Below are 20,932 nucleotides of genomic sequence, written 5' to 3'. Positions count from 1 at the left end.
CAATCTCCTGTCCCATTGAAAGTTCTTAACTGTGGTGCCTTTAAACACTGTAAACACATGTAAGATGTTGGTGCTGTCCTGTCAGATAAGAACATTGCCTCATTCTTATGTGTGTGTCTCCATCTGATATTTGGTTTTGGGTAGGGTTTTAAGCTCTTTATCGAGGAAGCATCTTTTCTGTTTCATGTTTATGCCTTGCCTGGTGAGCGATTGCTCTGCCAATCGTAGACCTTGCGGTCTACAGTTAACAGCTTTTAACTCTGACAATAGGAGTACTGGTGATTTGGAAGAAAAGCAACTTCATGAATATGGCTGTTAACCATGGGCATAAGATCTGCTGCAGATCTTCTAGTCGTGTCATGCGTTTTATATGTTAATTGTTAAAAGGACCATTTTGGATTTATTTTTGTGTTCAGTTATGCCTTTTTACTATTTCATTAAATGTTTGTATAACTAAAGAAAAGTTGCTATGTAATAGGTTCCCCCCTCTGTGTCTGGGTTCTCACTAGCTTTGGAGAAAAACTAAAAATAACCTCTTCTGTCTTTAAATCTTCTTATTTTCTGGTTTGCAGAATTAAAAGAAATTGTATTTATCATCCAGAGTCAAAGTAATTCTTTTCATTCCAAGAGAGCAGAAGATCTAAAAAGAGATATTTTAAAACAGGCCACAGATCTTGGAAAGGTATGTTTAGATAATACAGTTTGCACCTTGTTATGCATGCTTTTACTGCATTTTACTGAAAATACTGCTTTCCGTTGTGCCTTTTTTTTATTCCTTTTGTTAATTGTCTTCTGTGTGCTTGCAAGAAAACTATTTCAGTGGGTGTTTACTGATTGTATGCTGATTTATCACTAAATAATTTTAATTTGAACTGTCTACCTTTTTGTATAACAGCTTTTTTTGTTTTGATGGCATTTGATGAATACAATTTTCTGATATGACTAGTGTGCTTAAAAGAAAGGTGCTTTCTTTATGAAATGAAAAACAATAATTTAAGTAATGGAATAATTTTAGGCGAGTACTTCATTTTGTTAGAGCTGTTGAAACTTAAATGGCTTTAAATTGTCAGAGGGAAGATTAGGGTTAGACATGAGGAAAAAAAATCTTCCTTCTAAGGGTGGTGGAACACTGGAAGAGGTTTCCTAGAGAATTTGTGGCTGCCCCATCTCTGGCAGTGTTCAAGGCCAGGTTGGAAGGGCTTCAAGCAACCTGCTCTGGTGGAAGGTGTCTACTCTGCTCTTGTGAGACCTCACCTGGAGTATTGTGTGCAGTTCTGGTGTCCTCAACATAAAAAGGACATGGAACTGTTGGAATAAGTCCAGAGGAGGGCCACAAGGATGATCACAGGACTGGAGCACCTCCCGTATGAAGGCAGGCTGAGAAAGCTGGGTCTGTTCAGCCTGGAGAAGAAAAGCCTGCGTGGAGACCTCATAGCAGCCTTCCAGTATCTGAAGGGGGCCTATAGGGATGCTGGGGAGGGACTCTTCATCAGGGACTGTAGTGACAGGACAAGGGGTAATGGGTTAAAACTTAAACAGGGGAAGTTTAGATTGGATATAAGGAGGAAATTCTTTCCTGTAAGGGTGGTGAGGCACTGGAATGGGTTGCCCAGGGAGGTTGTGAGTGCTCCATCCCTGGCAGTATTCAAGGCCAGGTTGGATGAAGCCTTGGGTGGGATGGTTTAGTGTGAGGTGTCCCTGCCCATGGCAGGGGGTTTGGAACTAGAAGATCTTGAGGTCCTTTCCAACCCTAACTATTCTATGATTCTAAGGTGTCCCTGCCCGTGGCAGGGGTTTGGAACTGGATGAGCTTTAAGTTCCCTTCCAACACAAACCATTTTAGGATTCTGTGATTCTATGAAGATGCTGCAATGTAGGTTTTGTCAGAATTTCACTGCACAGCTGTAGCATTGTGGCAATGGAAGAGCATGTGTGTGGACACTGAAATCCTAACACAGGATTCCCTACATCCTACAGCAATAGTCTTGACACCTTACTTGCTTACATCTGTACTAGCTCCCTCCCTGGTGCGGTACCTTCCCTGACTACTTGTTCCTCTGCCATCCCCACTGCAGACTGCGCACTCTGCCGCTCACCTGCTGGGTGGGCCATGCTAGCCTGCTAGCTGCTCAGAGTTACGTAAGTCCGATTTTGACTTAACATTAATATATTTTACTTTTGAAGCTTTATCCTAGAGGGAGAAGATTATAAAGGGGCTTAGATTGAAAGTCATAATTGAAAGTTACATGTATATAAGCAATACTTTATTTTCTTTGTCTTTAATAATAAGAAAAAAATAAGAGGGGTGTACATCCCCTGATATGAAATAGCTTGCTGTGAGGTTATTGGACCCGTTTTTCAATTGCAGATTCCTTGTTGCAAAGTAAGAGGTCTGATTTAGATTGCCTTATATATCTTGGTCTTGGAATGCCTAAATCAGATTCCTGGATGTTTTAGGCTGCATTTATCCAAGTTTATCAAACCTTTTGTAAATAAATCCATTCTAAATGCAATTTTTAATCCTTTAATGAAATCAGTCATGTGAACAGCCTTTGTTCTGTGGAGTTCTGCTCTGAATTTCAGAGTCCTCTTTGGGATTGAGACAAGTGTTCAGATGCAAAGTTTGCAGAGAGGATTATGACTTCAGTTGTTATAAACAAAGACTTTAGTTGAGTGCTCTAATTGGTGTTGCAGAATATGAATTATGAAAAGACAAGTAAGTGGAAGTATAAATAGTTCCAGTGAGGCAGGAGTATAGGCATGTTTTATGGGAGAGGGGTAAAATCTTTCTTGTGATTGAAGAGTTGTACCTGTGAGTACTTCTGCCTTGAGCAAACTGAACTTGGCTTTTAAAAAACCCGAATGCTGAAATCGTGATGCTTTTCCAATATCAAAAGGTACCTGTTGAACAACATTCAAAGCATGTCAGAGAAGCAGTGGTGGAAGTACAGCACACCAAAAATCTCATGCCTGAAATCTAGGAACAGGGAAAAGTCATCAATGTACAGGAAAAAAATGAGCGTAGCCAGCACGTACTTGGTATGTCTTGTTTATGTCAACAGGCAGTTCCACTGTTGGCCACTGTGAATTATGACCCAGTAGTACTGATTATGGAGAAGGGACGCAAGATCTCTGAAATCCTGCACATCAACGTTAGAAATTCATATGGAATACATATGGAATTATTACTTTCAGACAAAGGAAGTTAAATCTTTATGTTTTAAAGGACAACTGTTGTATAGAAACTAAGGACTGGATCAAGTGAATCATCAGGTTCACTTGCTTGTTGTTACAGGACCAAACAATAGATGTTTATAGCAAATTAGTGCTATCCATTATGGAGTTAAAAACTAAACCCAAAAACAACCAACAAACCAAGAATGTAAGGATAAGATGTTAAGACTGATAACATGGAGTACTGGAAAATTAAATGAGCATCACATATTTCCATATGAAAAATAGATGATGCGAAGTGTGACCTCTGTTGTATGGAAGTGTTGTAATTATAATTTGCAGTATTGTTACTATTAGGCTTACTTTGTTTTGAATAAAATTCCATATTTTGTATCATCTCCACAAATTTAAACTATCCCTGTATACAAAGGGTATATTGCTCTTTTGTGAGTTCAAGGACTGTTACTGTAGTGACTATTAATACTGGTTTAAAAGAAACAGAGTCAAAAGTATGAACTGTACATAGAAAACCACTGTATTATGTTGCTTGAGTAAATGCTTGCTTCAGATAACATATTCATTACTTCTTAATATTGTTTATCAATCTCCCAGTTTCCAGTTTGGCTGATGGATGACAGATGTTAGGAATGTCCTATAGTTGTTAATTTAAGTGGCCAGTGTATGAAGTTCACATTTCCCTTTCCTTATCTATATTAACATCTGCATTTGTTTTCTGATGCATTACTTATTCTGGTTGCCTACATTGCCTGATATCAGCATGTTCTTGGTAATTTTCTTTCCTGTTGAATTCATAGTTTGTCTTCCTAATGCTTAATTTCTTTTGAGATTTGCATTTGAAAATGCAGCTGCTCACTTTTGGGGCCTCAGTGTTTGGGTGCTCAACTTCTGAAATGCTTCTGATTTGTTGAAGGGTGGTGTATCTTTAAGTTCTAAAAATCAAACCTTTTGAAAGCATTTCAAGAAAAATATGCAAAATCAGTATTTAGTTTTGAAAATGTATTTCAGGGTGGTAGTGTTGAATCTCTTTAAGGTTATCTTGCAGGACTTTACAGGTTTGACTGACTTCTTATCTTTGCTTTCCTTCAGCCATTTTCTTGGCTTTCTGACTTGTTTGATCTCTGACTTTCTGACACGCCCTTACTTCTCATTCTGCAAAGGTACCAGAATCCTTTTGACAGTTACTAGGCTTTATTATTAGGAAAATTTATGTCTAGCCCATTAACTGATGAACCTCTAAGTTACCTATGGTGTAATGCTAGAAGGTGAATAAGGTCATCTTCCTGTAATAGATATTCAGTAGATTTGAAGGAATGTGTAGAAGTTGGCTAATTCAGCAGTAATGAGATCTTTTAAATGCTTTAGCAGTGATGAATAGGCTCCTCTCGGCCCTATCTTACACATCATACACTGCTGTTATATATCTGCTTTCCCCTAGTCAAATGTGGTAATTGCATAGACTTTTTAATGCAGATAATGGAACCTGTCACCTCACAGAGATGGCTTCTCATGTCAGGGCAAAATACATGCATGATATTGGGAAGTTTAAAGTGCTTTAGGCAGAGGTGCCCCTCTCAGCCTCTTCTGCAATAATCTCTGCATACATAATGGGATCTGAACAAAACCATTTCACTAAGGTATATTTTTATTAGAATAGTATAAGAAATTGATCTCTTCCACCGTGGCTGCTGTGTGTTATGTTAAAATTGCTCAGTCATCTTTGAATAGAGTGCCATATTCACTGCTCTCGTGTATACGTGAGACTAGAATTTCTAAATCATCAGTTTCAAACCCTTAAAATCAGTACCTCTTGACATTTTAATATGTTCTTGTAAATTCTCCTGATCATTTATGCTAGTATTTCAAATGCATCTACTGAATTTACCTGTGGAAGTTTTTTCTCTCCTTTTCTCTCCTTCTTCCTTCTCTTCTTCCTTTTTCTTCCTTAGTTAGAAAACTTCCTTTAAATTTACTTGGTAAGAGACTGTTGGGGGAAAGGGACCTGCTGACCCATCTATCACGTTAAGTTAGCTAGGGAGGTGACTGCTTCAAACTTGGTGTCAGTGAAAGACACTTGTGATTTTTTTGTCTGTTAATATGAAAATCTACCAAAAGATGGAAATACTTAAAACTTTCTGTGAGGCTAAGAATTTTTGTGGATAATTGCAATAAATTGAAGGATAACGAGCTTATATTGTTTCCCTAGATTAAAGGAAGAGAAGAGCAAAAGACAGGTAAACCATTGTCTGTGTGAGTGTATGACACATAGAATTTGGAAACCATCCAGCGTTAGAATAGACTCTGTCGATTTTTAAAAGACAGTTTGCTAATAATACAGGAATCAACAGAGCCCCATAAATAGCGAAATTTCATTGTTTGAAATCATGTAATAAGATCATAGTCTGATTTGGATTGTAAGGGAGCTTAAAGATCATCTAGTTCTTAACCCCTGCCACACCTTCCACTAGACCAGGTTGATCAAAGCCCCGTCCTACCTGGCCTTGAACAATGCTGGGAATGGGACATCCATGACTTCTTTGGGCAACCTGTTCCAGTGCCTCACTACCCTCATAATAAAGAACTTCTTCCTTATATCTAATCTAAATCTGCCCTCTTCTATTTTAAAGCTGTAAATTTGTTGTGTTTAGTTTTCATTGAGAAAGATTTTGCTTTTAAGTAAAAACTCACTTTACACACTGATACTACCAGCCACAATACTAAAATCCTATCTTAAACACATTCTAAATAAAGAACCTTATTCAGATCAGTTTGCAACATAATTATGGCTCACCACCAGTGCTTACTTTAATGAATAATAGCTGTGTACTCTATACCACGTGTCTGTCTTTTGTGTGATTGCTTTTTTTTCAGAATTCTTATAAACTGAGCTGTGAGGACAGTATTCCTCACTGCTTTTTATCCACACAAGTGATAAGCAAACAAATGGCACTACTGCAATATATTTTTGTCATTCTAGACTACTGTCTCATTATATGTATTTCTGGTAGCATTTATTGTAATAAGCACTCAAAGCTTTTCCATATTTTTCCACACCTTTTTGTCTTGTTACAAAATATAATAATTACAGGTTTTGGAGACAGAAATACATTGTAGTAGAAGGCTTTCTTTTTGATGATAAAACAAGTTATTGTGTAAGGATTAATATTCCAGCTAACTGCCTAAAAAGTCACTTCTGATACAAATACTTACTGTAACTCTTACTGGGCCGTGAGTTGTTGGATCTAGTGTGCAGGCACACAGGAGACAGGGCGTTGGTTGTGCTTTCAAGTATATTTTCTGTCAGTTAAGTTGTGTTCTTAGGATTTGAATATAATGTACCATAGGAAAAAGGAATAAAATTACTTCCTGTTCATTAAACCTTTGACAGTTCTTTTGCCTCTGAAGTTATAGACAAGAACACTTCAAATCACTTTCTTAAGCTGCAGCTCCATGTGATTGGATAAATGCTTCTATCTTTTCTTTAATGTAAGATTATTTGAGAACAGGCTTGCACACAGCATCTTGCTCTTGATTTATGAAAGTAGACTACTGCTATGGCCGTTCCCTGAACCCTTTGAAACTGCATATAGTACATTAGGAAAACTGTTGTTTTCTCTAAAATGGTCTTAAAAAGTGTTTAAATTATTTTATTTAGATTAAATTTGACTTGTGTCATATGTAAAGTGTTAATATGTGCAAAAACATATGGGCTCTGTAACTGTGGAAACAATTTCAAGATGAAATAACCCGTGTATACAGTACAGGGTATGAATGCATTTTTAAGAGAGCTCATGAGATACACAGATGCAATGTGTAAGTTATTTATCACAATGTTGACTATCTAGCAACCCCTGGATGAGCTATACTGCACATGCCCTTTCATTCCCCAAAGCTTTTTTTCAGGTGCTTTTTGCCTTTCTTCTGCCCTAGTACTGAAGGTAGAATAAATAAAATGAATAGGTCAGACCAGTTCCACTAGGTTCAGGGTGAAAAAGCATAAAATGAGAAAGAAAAAGCAACAGAGATCCTCTTATATTTTTGAAGAGGCTATTTTACTTGTGCAGTGTTTGTTAAGCATCTCCTTTATTAAATCAGATTTGATGCATTTGTTAGAGATGTGTGGAAGGAAAGAGAATATGCAGGATGTGGTTTTTTCATGTTGTAGAGGAGGTTGGGAACAGAAAGAAAGCAGGTGTATGAGAATTTCAAAAAGAAAGATTAGCTCAAGAAAGAGTGCTTTTTCTTTATCCTCATGCCTTTGATCTGCACAAAGGAACGAGTTGGATTTTTTTTTTGTTGAAGAGGAGATACCTGGGTGTATGGTACAGCTATTTAGATTATGCAATTTACTTCATACCTTTTTGAATGCGCTAATGTTACTGGTATCTAATACAACTTCAGCCTTTATTGTGATACAGACGTTCAATGTATTGTGGTTAACTATTGTTATCTCTGTCAGCCTCCTATTGTACATGAAATACGTGGCCACATACAAATACTGCATAACTGCAGTGTTTGTATGCTTGTAAAAGCAAATGTTTTTGTAAAGACAGAAGTTTATGCTTTTGTCTTCCTATCTGCAATCTTGTAAGCAAACATATTTTTATGGGGTTACCATGAAGTGGGTACGTTTTATTGAAATACCAGATGTTGAGCATACTGTTACGTAAGATTTGCCACTTCCACTAAAATCCTCTGGATGCCTTTGATTTTACAATAAATTGAAACTAACCAGATACATACTTGATAGATTGCTTGAACTAGAACCATAAAGCAGAACTTCTAACATTTTAGATGCCGGTGAATATCCTGTTCCAAGTTAAGAGTTTTGGAATTGTTTCTTTTCAGTGTGGCTCATTCACAAAGCATAAGTAATTATTAAACCAGTAGATTGTTATTTTTTTATTGGGTTAATGCACTTCTCAGAGACAGTTATTCTTTAGTGAAGTAGAAAGGTTTTCTTCAGTCTATCCCACTTTTAACATGTATTATAAATTATGCAGTTTGGTTCATTAGCGGGCCATGTTAAAAGGGTGTTTTCTTAACTACCCCCGAATGATAGCTTGCCTGCTAGACATCAGGATCTGCCACACCAGGGAGATTTCAAATCAAAAAAAGAGCAAAGAAGTGTATGAAAAGCTTTTTACTCTGTAGGAAGCTTCTTTGATTTTTCAGGAAGAAAAAATGCTAACTCCTCATTTTGATTTTTGTGTGAACCCATGGGGTTTTGTCATGATGTTACTGTGACAGGTTAAAGCTGAGTTCAGCAAAGTAAAGAGTATTGGAACTCTCACACAAGCTCTGTGTAATGTGATTGTCCAGTGGAAGCTTCTCTAGAATACCCTACATTATTTGTAAGTTTTTCTTTACAGTATGGGATTTTATGATACGGAGAAAAAATGAGTATGCTGTATTGCTTAATTGCTTACAGGGACCTATACAAAACACTTAACTTCAAGTGTATTAGCTTTATATCTAATAGAGAATTAAGGAATCATGAATTGGAAGAAGCACTTCCCCTAAACTGCAGGCCACCATTGTCATCCAAAGTCATCTCTTCTGCAGGGCTGCTTGCTGGTAAAAAAACAATGAAGAACTAAGTAATCATTCCAGAATAAATTTTTTAGATTAGTTGGTGTTTAAGGAAAAAAGAGTACATACAATTCAAGTTTAATGGTAATATTTTTATTTTTCTTAAAGGAATTACCTACAGTTCTGCTTATTCATCAGATGAACGGGCATGAAGGTGCATGGACAATATTACCCTTAATGAGAGAGTAAGTCTAGCAAATGCCAGTTATTATCAGAAGGTTTTTGCAACCAAGAATATAAATATTAATTACTCAGACCTCTTTCTTTCATAAGCAAAGTTTTTGAATGAGAGTTGAAATCTTTTCATTTGCTTACCCCTGTTTTGGTTTTCCAAAGTAATTTTCTGTTAAATTTCATTAAATCATAGGAAGCTATTTTAAATGAAAACAAAAATAATATAATGTAACTGAACAACTACCTTCAAATCATTGTGGGTTTTAAAATTATAAGGGAAGTAAACTAGTCAAAAGAAATACCATTTTTTAAATGTTTATTTTCCTGTGTGGTCCCCAGTTCTCACAGAGTGTGGTGTGGTGTTTCAGAACTTTTGACCTTTCAGATTACGTGGCTGAATGAAGTGAATAAATATTTTTTCTTTTAAAAATAGATAATAATACTTGTTTGGTGATTCTATCTTTTACTGCTTGCAGTATTTTTAAGAGGTGGTATTGCCTCTGTAGTGAAAAGGTGTAGGTTTCAATGTCTAAAAAGAAGCTTATATGGCCAGTTTTCATCTTAGTATAGGCAGAGAAGACAGATAATCTCAAATATCTTTTCTGCTTAGTTTATGCAGGTGGCTCCAAGGAAAACATGCTCCATTTACACGGTAGTGTGTAGTAAACTGTCAGGAAACAATGATTCTTGTTTCAGAAAGTTCTTAAGCTCCACGGTGCTGAAGGCTAACCTTTGCCTAAAACTTGCGTTTGAAATTTATGCCAGAGGCTTTGGAGCCTCTTGAGATTTAATTTATAGTTACTCAGAAGGTGTTTCTGTTTTGGTTTGAGGTTTTTGCATCAGAGTGGTTGCAGGATAGGATGCTTTTCCATCTGTTTTCCGTTGCTTTTTGTGTGTTTAGAAACATTAAAATAGTGTTTGTATAATATCTTTGAGATACATGTAAACTGTGAAAAGAAGGAAAAGGAGAATTAAAGTAAATTGAAAAACTGAAAAGATTATGTTCCAACTATCAATCATCTTTGGTTTTCCTTCTTAACTCCTGTTTCAATGACCTAGTAGTTTGTCTTCTGAATTATTTATGTCTCAGTGACAGGATTTACAGTTACAGTTCTTACAAGCTAGCGACTCAGAAGCAAAAATAGAAACGCTCATTTGTGTGATAAAGCAGAAGAAATAGATTCAGGAATCAGAAGAGGAATCTTAAGTAGCGATTTCCATCTTGAGAATTCTGGAACATGAATTCCTTGTGTCTACTGTTTTTCTTACCACTTCTAGCAGAGTGAAGACATGCAGTACTTTAGAAGTATGTTGATGTTGTGAGACTTGTACTGTTTAGTTTTCTCAGTGCACAGAAGAGGAGGAAGGGAGATCAGCTCATTCTGCAGCGACTGATGATGCTCAGAATTGTGAGTTAAGATGCATTCTTGTTTGAAAACTGCTTTCAGAGAGTGACTTTCCTCAGTTCTGTAGTTGTCAGCATTTTTAGGGAGACCTCTGAACAGTTATGACAGTTCTTAAGTTTTACTTCTTGGGCGCATGTTAACTTGGATGAAACACTCTATTTCAGAATTTGTAATAATAAAACATCAATGGATGTCTTACGATACAGTACTCTTACTGTCTCCAGAAAGCCCACTACATTTCTTCTCAGTAACCATGTTCATTAAGCAGAGAAGAAATTAGTTTCTTTTAAATTACTACCCTAAAACTGTGTTTTATGCGAGTACCTCCAATGACTCCTTGCAATCTGAACTCCAAAGTTGTGTGATACAAGGTCTGCATAAGACTCTCTGCAGGCCTTAAATACTTAGCGTTGAAAATTGTTCTGTTTGTCCAGCAGTAGCTAGAGGGACAGATCATTCTTTTTGTAAACTTATATCTGCTGTATTAGCAAGATGCAGTGACTGTTTTTGTCAGGGTCATTCTAGTGTTTTTTTCCTTGCCTTTCACCCACCTGCTTTTATGTAAATCCAGATATTTCTTTTCTGAGTTCTAGCTGAGCAGAAAAGTGTGAGACTGAGTACCCTTCAGTCTTCACAGGGCACTGAATACTGTACGTATAAAAAAACGTGATACCCTTTTTGTACTTGTTTGGCAAGTTTTAGCAGGAACAGGTAGGAATTGTCTTTCCCAGTTGATCGTATCTTGTTTGCTTGCCTGAATGGGAAAGAGTTGCCCAGATTTCAGTGTTGAGTACAAATGCCATCTCTCCAAACATCTCCCCTTCCCTCTTCCCCCAGCTCTTATTGCTGAGCATGATTTCAAATGGTGCACCAGCTACTATAAAGAAAATTAACTCTATCACAATCAAAACCAGGCTGGAATAGGACTTAGAATCATAGAATTTTTTAGGTTTGAAAAGTCCTTTAAGATCATAGAGTCCAACCATTAACGTAACACTGCCACGTCCACTACTAAATCCTGTCACTAAGGGCCACATGTACATGTCTTCTAAATATCTCCAGGGATGGTGATTCTGCCACTTCCCTGAGCAGCCTTTTCCAGTGCTTGGTAACTCTTTTGGTGAAGAAATTTTCCCTGATATCCAATCTAAACCTCTCCTAGTGCAGCTTGTGGCCATTTCTTCTTGTCCTATTACTTGTTAGGTGTGAGAAGAGACTGACCCCCTCCTCATTACAGCCTCTTGTCAGGTGGTTATAGAGAACAATAAAATCCCCCCGTGCGTCTTCTCTTCTCCAGACTAAATACCCCCAGTTCCCTCAGTTGCTCCTCATCACACTTGTGCTCCAGACTCTTCTGCAGCTTCACTGCCATTCTCTGGACCTGCTCCAGCACCTCAGTGTCTCTCTTGTAGTGAATGGGCCCAGAACTGAACACATGATTCAAAGTCCAGCCTCACCAGTGTCCAATTCAGGGGAATGATCACTGCCCTACTCCCAGTGGCTGCACTATTGCTGATACTTGTCCCAGATAAAAAAAAAAGACTGATCTAGTTTATCACCTGGCAACCACCTGGTCCTTCTAGTATGCAATTAGGAGACCTGCAGAGGCAGGTACCACATGTTCTAGCGTAAGTATTTCTCACATAGTAGGTTTGGGTTTTCTGTTGTTTTGGTTTTTTTTTTCAGGCACATACTGTTCCCTAGAACATAAAGGATCCTATCACCCTGTTTTACTTATTTTTGCTGACTTACATTTCTGCTGTTTATTTTCATTGCTGGTTTTGAAAGTAGACAATGGTGGATGGGGAAAAATCTGTCATGTTCATAGGTTCTAATTTCTCAGCTGATTTGTTTAATTAAATCAGTGTAAAAGCTAAGTAAAGGAAACTGGACAAGTGAAGATTGGTTTGTTTGTTTTTCCCATCAGGACATTATGAATTAATAAGGCTTTCTTTTGTTAAATAGCAGTTAAAGCTGGGAGGAGTAGAGAAACAAGGAATGAGGATTTTCTGAAGGACCCAGGAATCCTACATTGAAATTAATTAACTTTGAGGAAGGTAGAGGAGTAACTCTAAAGTAGTAGTAAAAGTTTCTGTTTCTGTGTAAATGAATAATTGATTGCAAAGTACTTATATTTAGGAAATGTGGGTTGAATCTATCATCCTCTTCATAAGCTAGCATATTAATAAAAAGTTAATTTCTTTTGTTAGCTTCTCTGTTACCTATGGTAGGAACTCCTCATGGATTTTCTTCTGTGAAGAAGATACAAGAATACAAGTTGTAAAGCTGCTAGAAACACTTGGAAGATTTGACGGCTCTAAGGTGAAATAAAAATTTAGATATTTAACTTTCTTTTGAATGCGTTTGAGTCAGTTCTTAGATGAAATGTGGAATTACTTGAAGCACAAAATTGTAAATACAGAATTTTAGAATTTCTAGCTACTAAGCAGTTTCTGTGATCCAGGATTTTATAGGACTACCTGGATTACTCAGAGCTCCAAGCACTGGAAAAGATATATCCAAAAAACTTACAATACAGGGATAAATTTCTGTTGCTGAGTCTGAGAGTGAACAAGGTATTCTAACATGAAGCAGTCTGAACAGTATGTCTAGCTGTTGAACTGTTAAAATAGAGCAAAGATTCCTGCTGTGGATAGCCTGAAAATCATACAGTGTCAGTAAAAAGATGAATATAGTCTGCTGTGTGGTCCACTCTCCACATTTTCCTGTCTGTCATCAAGTTCTCATTATTATCAGACAGAATGATTGATGTTAATTTGAGTAACTGACTCTGTTTCTGAACTGTCTTGTTAATAAGGCAGTTGTCTTTACCTGCTGGGAAAAAAACCACCTAAAGACTCCCAGAACAAAAGAAAAATACACCAAGGAACAAAGTCAATTTGGCAATGCAACTGATGTGAAAGGTGTTAATGTGCAGAACTATCAGTGTTAAGAAAAAAAATCAGTCCTTTGCCAGGAATAAAATAAACCAAAACCTCCTGTGTGAAATATGATTTGCCTATTTATTGTTACTCTGACTGAGTATTGAACTCTGTGTCAGGCCTCGCTTTAGCAGTTTTACTTCTTTTGCAGGCACATGGCCTTGTGTTTTCTCACAACTCTTTTCTAAAATGGTAATGATAATGATAACTCAGAGATCCTACATTGTTTAACACTGTCTTCAAAATGGCTGACTGAATATATGCAGGCCTTTGAAATATCTATTTCTGCTTCAGAAACACCTACTCTAATGTTTTCAGAATAGAAACATGAAAAATTTTTGTTCTAGATGCTGCTTTTATGCAGGTTTTAATCTCTCTTTGCATTGCATATGAATTCTATTACAATAACAAATTATGTTCCAACCTGCATACGTAGTTAATTGTCATCTTAGCGTAACAGCCCATAACTGATTCTCATAACAGCCCATATGAAGTAGTAGTTCATCCATCAGAAAAATGAAGATGAGTTAGACCAGAATGGGTACATTCATTATTCATGTTAAAATGTAGTCAGTCTGCATAATAGGATTGTGGTATTGATTGATCACCATAAAAAGTCTACAGTGGGGCATGTGGATAGTTGATGAATCTGCAGCTTTTTGATCTGATTATATAGAGATTAGTAACAGAACTATTGAGACTGTTTCGAATGTAATATTGAGTGAAAGCATGACAAGAGAGCGTGGGGAAATATTTAGAGAATGACCTGCTTTGACAGCCAGGGACATTATTGACTGCAGTAAAACTGAAGAACAGGGAGGAATACCTGATTTACATAAAGACCTCAAGGCAAGCACTCAGGTGGTGAATTATATCTGAGCATCAGGAAACACTTTTTTTACCACGAGGGCAACCGAGCATTGTTACAGGTTGCCCAAAGAGGTTTTACAGTCTCCGTCCTTGGAGATAACTCACAAGCCTTGTGGACATGATCTGGGGCAGCCTGATGAGTAGGTGGCCCTGGTTGAACAGGGGAAGTTAAACCAGATGATCCCCAGAGGTCCCTTCCAACCTCAACCCCACTGTGATTCTATGTTTCAACAGCAGATGGATTCAGCCTGTGCTTTCATAATGGAGGACAGCAGCAAGGTTAAACCAAACTGTATGTGCCACTCCTCTTCTTGTCACCCTAACAGGATGATAGACTACAGCCACAAAGATACCCAGAATGAGTAAACCAAGCTAATGGTCAGCAATGACTTAGTAGCTGTTGATGCCTGATAGGTATAAAAGATCTGTCTAAAGAACAGTTAGTCTTTGAGAATCATAAGAATTCATGAGACATTGTAGCAAGATGCAGTGAGGATTTGACAGGTGATATCTCCTGCCCTCTGCATCAGACACACGTCTTGAACAAATGAATTCAGTGCACTGTCTTGGTATGTGTAAGTGAATACAAAAGAGAGTTGTGAAATCAGCTTGATGAGAAGTTAGGTAAAGTCACCTCTGCTCTCTCTGAGATTCGTATTGAGTTTTGTGGCATCACATTCCTTCAGCTATTAGTTCAAAGTTTTCTAAAGACTTTGAAGTGTTCGTATTGAAGGTAGGGGGTCTTTGCCATTTTTGAAGCAGCAATCCAGCGCAATAAATCACATTCTTTTCTTTAATCCACATTTTTGTCTATATGCAATTTGCTTAGCACTATTCCTTAAATTGTAAGTTCCTTTGCATATAACAAATTTAATCTTGTAAAGCCAGATTTAACCAATTTCATCTTGTAAAGCAGAGACTGACTTGTCCTACATTTCAGTGTAGCAAATAAACAATGTTATGACCAAATAAGCTTGGAGAGTATTGGCTGTCACCCAGAATGACTTCACTGTGATTTGCGGCTTAATATTACCAGAAATAATATTACGAAAAGCCTGAGGAGGGTATATGTAAGGGTTTAATTTTCTGTGGTTCACAGAGAGAGGAAAGTAAGGTTGGCTTTTTTCAATCCATAGACACGCATCCTGGCAGCCAGGCTGAGTCCTGGCTGGTAGCCGTGGTGTTGCCAGGCTGAACGTCCTCTGGGCAGCCATATGTACATGCTCCCGCCAAGTTTAGCCCATTAGTTTTGGCTTTAGGTGTCTCCTGGTGCACGCAGACCTCTCTTCTGTTATTTGCTGACTGCTGCACCTTGGCCAAATCTCACTCATTGCTCCTCAGTGACGGGAGCTGTAAAATTTAGCTCAGTCTATATAGCAGTATCTACTTGGAGTTAGAAAGATGAGTACTGAGACACAAGGTCCTCTCGGGCTTAGACTGCGGTGTTTTGGACTGGATATTTCTAAGGTACTTTGGCTTGAATATTTTCTCTTTTGTCTTGAATTTTGTGTAAATTATTTATTTCTCTCGTGAAGTGTATAGAGTGGTGTATACAGTGTATGAACTGTGCTAGTGCCTTGAAAGAATTGTTCACTGTTGTTAATAGCTGCCCCTTTAAAGGAGGGGAAAAGTCAAATATGGCAGGGAGTATGGAGAAAGAGAATCTTTTGTGAAAGAACAGTTGCCCTGCCTTTGAATCTTTAGTGTTGAGTTATTGGGAATTGATAAGTTGTCAGGAAAAAAAGAAAAGCCTAAGTTACTTTCATAATGCAAAGAACTTTACACTTTAAAGATTTAATATAACCATTAGGTAATTTAGAATTCTGATTTGTGGTTTGTACTTCTGTCCTGAATAGCAGTTTATATATATTAATAATTATATAAATACACATATATATTCTTTTTTCCCTTCATTACAGTCCCTGTTTTGCAAAAAATTAGGGGTTTACTTGTTTTATATCTGTTCTAAACTGAAAGATTAAGACAACTAACTGACAGTATTGTTAAAGAAGTAGTATTTAAATCTGTTAATAATTTCCGATAACGCAGACAGTAGTAAATTCTTACTGTTATTTAAAACACTAATAATAATAATAATAATGCTTAATTTTTTACTTTACAAATGCATAGTTGGGACCTAACTGTTTTGAAGATCAAGATATTTAAACTGCATTTGCCTTTAAAGCTCCTGAGTGTAAAAGAGGTGAGACAGACAAAAATTCAAAATGGATATATATGAAGTTCCTGAATGCAATGCTTTTGCTTGTCTCATCTAGTCAGTAGTCAGTTTGGGCAGTCAAACACTGGAACAAGTGGCCTAGAGAGGTTGTGGAGTGTGTTCAAAGCATGACTGGACAGTCTTGGGCAACCTGCTCTGGCTGACCCTGCTTCAGCATGGAGATTGGACCAGATGATCTCAAGAGGTCTCTGCCAACCTCAGCCCTTCTGGGATTCCGGGATTCAGTGCTCTTTGAACAGGTGGAATTCAGGCATATGCTGGAGTTTGAAAATACAGTGTGTATTTGAATTCAGAGAATGCTTTTAGTTTCATTTCTTACCAAGTACAATTTTTGTCTGGATGATTGTGAACAATATGCTTCCCTTGTTTTTGTTTTCAGGTTTGCTTTATTCAGCATGAATGCAGTCATCATCTTCACTAAAAGGATGCTGTAGATGAACAAAATTGTTTCCTATATTCCTTTACAGGAGTGGTTTTTAGGTAAAGCACTATATGATGAAGAATCTACAATAATTCACCATTATGCCTTTGCTGAAAATCCTACAGTCTTTAAATTTCCAGATTTTGCTGCTGGTTGGGCACTTAGCATTCCACTTGTTAACAAGTAAGAATTGAATTGTTAATAACTTCTTATTTACTGATAGTAATTAAGAATGTTCAATTTACACATCTTTTGTAGCCGCTAATCAATATTATTTTAATGAGTTATGATTTCATATGGATTATTATTTTCCACAAAAGGTGAAGGTGTGCCTGCAGAACAATTGAAGGTCTAATTGCTGACCATGTAGATATGCAAAGTCAAATTTTAATTTGAGCTGTCTTTCAATTGAAGTTGCTGTTTGCAGTTCAGAGCCTACACTGAGCTTCTGCTGCTGCCACCTTTATTATCAGCATCCATTCTGATACGTGTAATTCGAGTTTGGCTTGAGGAACAAAGGTGCGTAGCAAAACATTCAGCCAGGCACAGTAATGGACAAGCTCTCACTATAAACTTACCCAGAAAATACTCCTTTGATAAAATTCCATTTCTTCCTTATTGTACACATTCCAAGCATAATTATTATAAATGAACACTTAAGAATTCATTAGTAGACAAGGCTACAGAAATAGATTTCTGTATTATTGCTGTCCATGTGATTTATTTTGCTTCACTCTGCCTATCTAGAAGTTAACGTTATGTCAGCTAGTTAGTCGTCCAGTACTAGTAGTCATTCAGCTAGTTCAGTAACATCTCTTGTCATTTTAAAATTCTCCCCCACACAGCAGTTTTATTCCTGGATCTTAGAGTGACTGCATTGCCCTCTAGAAGTGTTTCTCATGCTGTAGAGGCAACTTTGATATTTATTTCAGATTAGATGCTTAGTTTTTAATTGAAATTTGAAAAGTTCAGAGATTTCAGAAGTAGAATGCATCTTGCTGTAGTGAGGATAGGTATTTTCACAAATTGAAGGTGCCTAAATACTGTGCTTTGGAATACACAAGAAGAGAATATTGTCTGAAGTTTGAGATGCTGATCAATATTGAGCTTCAAACGCTCTGCTGCCTTTAATCTATTGAAAATATTATGTCAGACTCTCTATCTACTCCAGATGAGAATTTTCTTCTTAGGCAGGAAGAATATATCAAAATGTGTGTGCTGAAAACTGCTATTAACATCATCACACTGTGATGAGATGAGAAAAAAAAAAAGAGATGAATATAAGTTGCTTCTTGGGCCATAAATACAAAAGTAGGATTTATTTTTTTTCCCCTTCTAAGATGATCACTGATACCACCCACACTTTGCTGCATACACTAGTGACTGATTTTTTTTTTAATATGGGGATTTTTAATAAATTGTCACTACAGTTGCTGGGGAGGGACTCTGTCAGGGCCTGTAGTGACAGGACAAGGGGTAACGGGTTCAAACTTAAACAGGGGAAGTTTAGATTGGGTATAAGGAGGAAATTCTTTCCTGTTAGGGTGGTGAGGCGCTGGAATGGGTTGCCCAGGGAGGGTGTGAATGCTCCATCCCTGGCAGTGTTCAAGGCCAGGTTGGATGAAGCCTTGTGTGGGATGGTTTAGTGTGAGGTGTCCCTGCCCATGGCAGGGGGTTTGGAACTAGATGATCTTGAGGTCCTTTCCAACCCTAACTATTCTATTCTATGATTCTGTGATTCTAAATTTCCTAATCTTTAATTGTATAGGCTTGCAAAGAAGTTGAAAAGTGAGCCACTCAAGTCAGACTTTACAATAGATTTAAAGCATGAGGTAAGTAGTGGTGTGATGAAATTAAAAATGTCTCAAGTCTGTATATTTGAATGGTCATAAATGATAATGGGAATAAGTTTTTCATAGACATTGGTAAAATGTTTGACTGCGATGGCATGTTTAATTTCTTTATTTTCCTTTAGAATATTGTAATATTTTAAAATTATATTTCAAGCGTATAAGAAATCATGAATAAAAATGCATTTATATATGAATACATACATGGTTGATACAGCAAAGTATCTTCTAAGGCTTGCTCTGTGAAGGAGAGAGACTTCAAATGCATCAAGTGTAAGCTGACATGAATTCCTCAGGTATTAGACAGCCTCACTAATTTTCTAAGTCAGTCTGTAAAAGCTAAATATGGTGGAGTTTGGATTCAGTAATCTGAGGAACTAACTGCTGTGTGAGCAATCAAATCTGCAACTGACTGAAGTCTAGTATATATACTTTTTTTTTGCCTCTGGTTTGCAGCAGCTTTAAACGGTAGCTACTAGGTCTTTCAGAGGACAAGTTTACTGAAAGGAACATGAGAGGAAAGGAGGGGGATGGAATCTGCAGGAATATCAGTGCCACCTTTTCTGAAGGATTTTTTTTTATTATTTTCTGCCTTCAAAATGTTTCTGCAGTGCAAGGATTTGTGCTGTCACCAAAGTGAACTCCTGAGCCAGGGTGGAAGGGGAGAACGACTCTGCAATAAGCTTGCTGATTTTGGCCTGAAAATATGAGTGATATTACATTTCTTTTAATCTTTTGAAGCTCCTGAATGTCAGCTATAAATTGTGGTTCCAGCCTGGGGAAAAAAAAAAGTAAAAATCACACCTTACTTAAAACTACTGCTTCTGTTTCTGGTCTTTATTCTAGAACGGTTATAAACCTCCTAATTTCTAACATAAATCTATAGTGTCTTTATAGAGTATAAATTGGTAGGGCATTTAAATGAATTTGGGTTGACGCCAACATTATTCTTACACACAGTTTCCCCTCCTTGACTCATGTATTTCTCAAAAGCAGTTGGACACCTCTCAACTTTCATTTTGCTACATGAAACAAGCCAACAAGCTGTTTCTTTCCTCTTGTTCAGGTTTTGTATAAATGCAAAACTTTGGGCTTCACACTGCTATCTTCTTATTGTAAGTTACCTCAGTGTCATTTGTATATTCCCAATATTCCAGTCTACCTCAGCATTTACCAAGCCTCTAAATATAGTGTTGTATAAAAAATGAAAAATCACTGGCAGACATTCCTTTTATGTGCCACAGATTGCTTAGTGAAAAACAATTGATCATTTGACTAGCAAAATGACTTCCATCCAATTCTTATTCTGCTGGAAGTTCTTTGCATATGTTTCATTTCAAATTTATTGCTATTGATGACCTAATTCAGCCCTGTAGTTATTCTTTCTGTGCAGTCTTGTGTGTCCCTAGAGACAGTTCCATTCCCCTTCATTTATTTTATAAATCACCATCTTCTCCTTCTTAAATCATCTTTATTTCTATGTCCTTCTTGTGTGAGTCAAGATTGACAACAAATCAAATTATATAATCTGTGATCTTTAATGATTGTGTATAACTTTTAAATTTATGAAGGATGATAAATGCTTCAGGAAATGTTTTTGCTTGACAGAATCCTAATGACATGTGCTTCTAGTCCTTGGTATTTTATTTTCCTCTGTATCAGGGATTTTTCACCCTACTACTTTCCCAATCCCTGTTTCTTATATCCATAACATTTATCTCACTTTAGAGCTGGAAGGCCTATCTTGCAAATATGGTGAATGTTTTAGTCATGCTTCTGCTCATTTGTAGATTGTTTTTTAGACTTTTTGTAATTGCACAATATATAGGAAATTCACTGAGGCTTATGCAGAGCTGGAAGTGAATACGGGATTTTTTTGTGTATCTAACATTAGATTTGAACTAGGACTAAGACTAAGAATATTTCTTTTGTTTTAATTGTAAATACATTTCCATTGTTTTAGAAATAGTCTGTCATCTTGTCCTGTAACCCAAAATGGCACTCTCCTTTCACCTCTCTTCTGAAATATGATAGCTTTACACCATTCTAAGGCTTTCTATTGAAGATTTCATTATTCAGTGGGAAATCATAGCGCATTATGGACTTTCATAAATAATTTATGTTGTTACAGTTGTTAAATACACTTTGTGCTGAAGGAGCATTGCTGCTTTGTTGGTTCATGTGATAGACATTAATTCTGAAGAGCTGAATTCTGAAGTGATACAGAGACAACTGAGTAAGGGATC

General features: G+C 37.0%; 1 protein-coding gene across 1 annotated transcript in view; it reads left to right on the top strand.

Moving 5' to 3' along the window:
- B3GLCT (beta 3-glucosyltransferase) overlaps positions 1-20,932 on the top strand; it is a 55,785-nt gene that overhangs the window by 19,479 nt on the left and 15,374 nt on the right. The window contains exons 4-8 of the mRNA XM_065678427.1: positions 573-682; positions 8,893-8,969; positions 12,575-12,686; positions 16,883-17,019; positions 18,605-18,668. Of these exons, the coding sequence (XP_065534499.1) occupies positions 573-682; positions 8,893-8,969; positions 12,575-12,686; positions 16,883-17,019; positions 18,605-18,668 (500 nt within the window). The remainder of the gene's footprint in view (positions 1-572; positions 683-8,892; positions 8,970-12,574; positions 12,687-16,882; positions 17,020-18,604; positions 18,669-20,932) is intronic.

The sequence above is a fragment of the Lathamus discolor genome, chromosome 4, assembly GCF_037157495.1.
Source record: "Lathamus discolor isolate bLatDis1 chromosome 4, bLatDis1.hap1, whole genome shotgun sequence".
In the NCBI taxonomy this organism is placed as follows: Eukaryota; Metazoa; Chordata; class Aves; order Psittaciformes; family Psittacidae; genus Lathamus; species Lathamus discolor.
The sequence above is the reverse complement of the archived record's forward strand: the minus strand, read 5'-3'. Positions and strand labels throughout refer to the sequence as shown.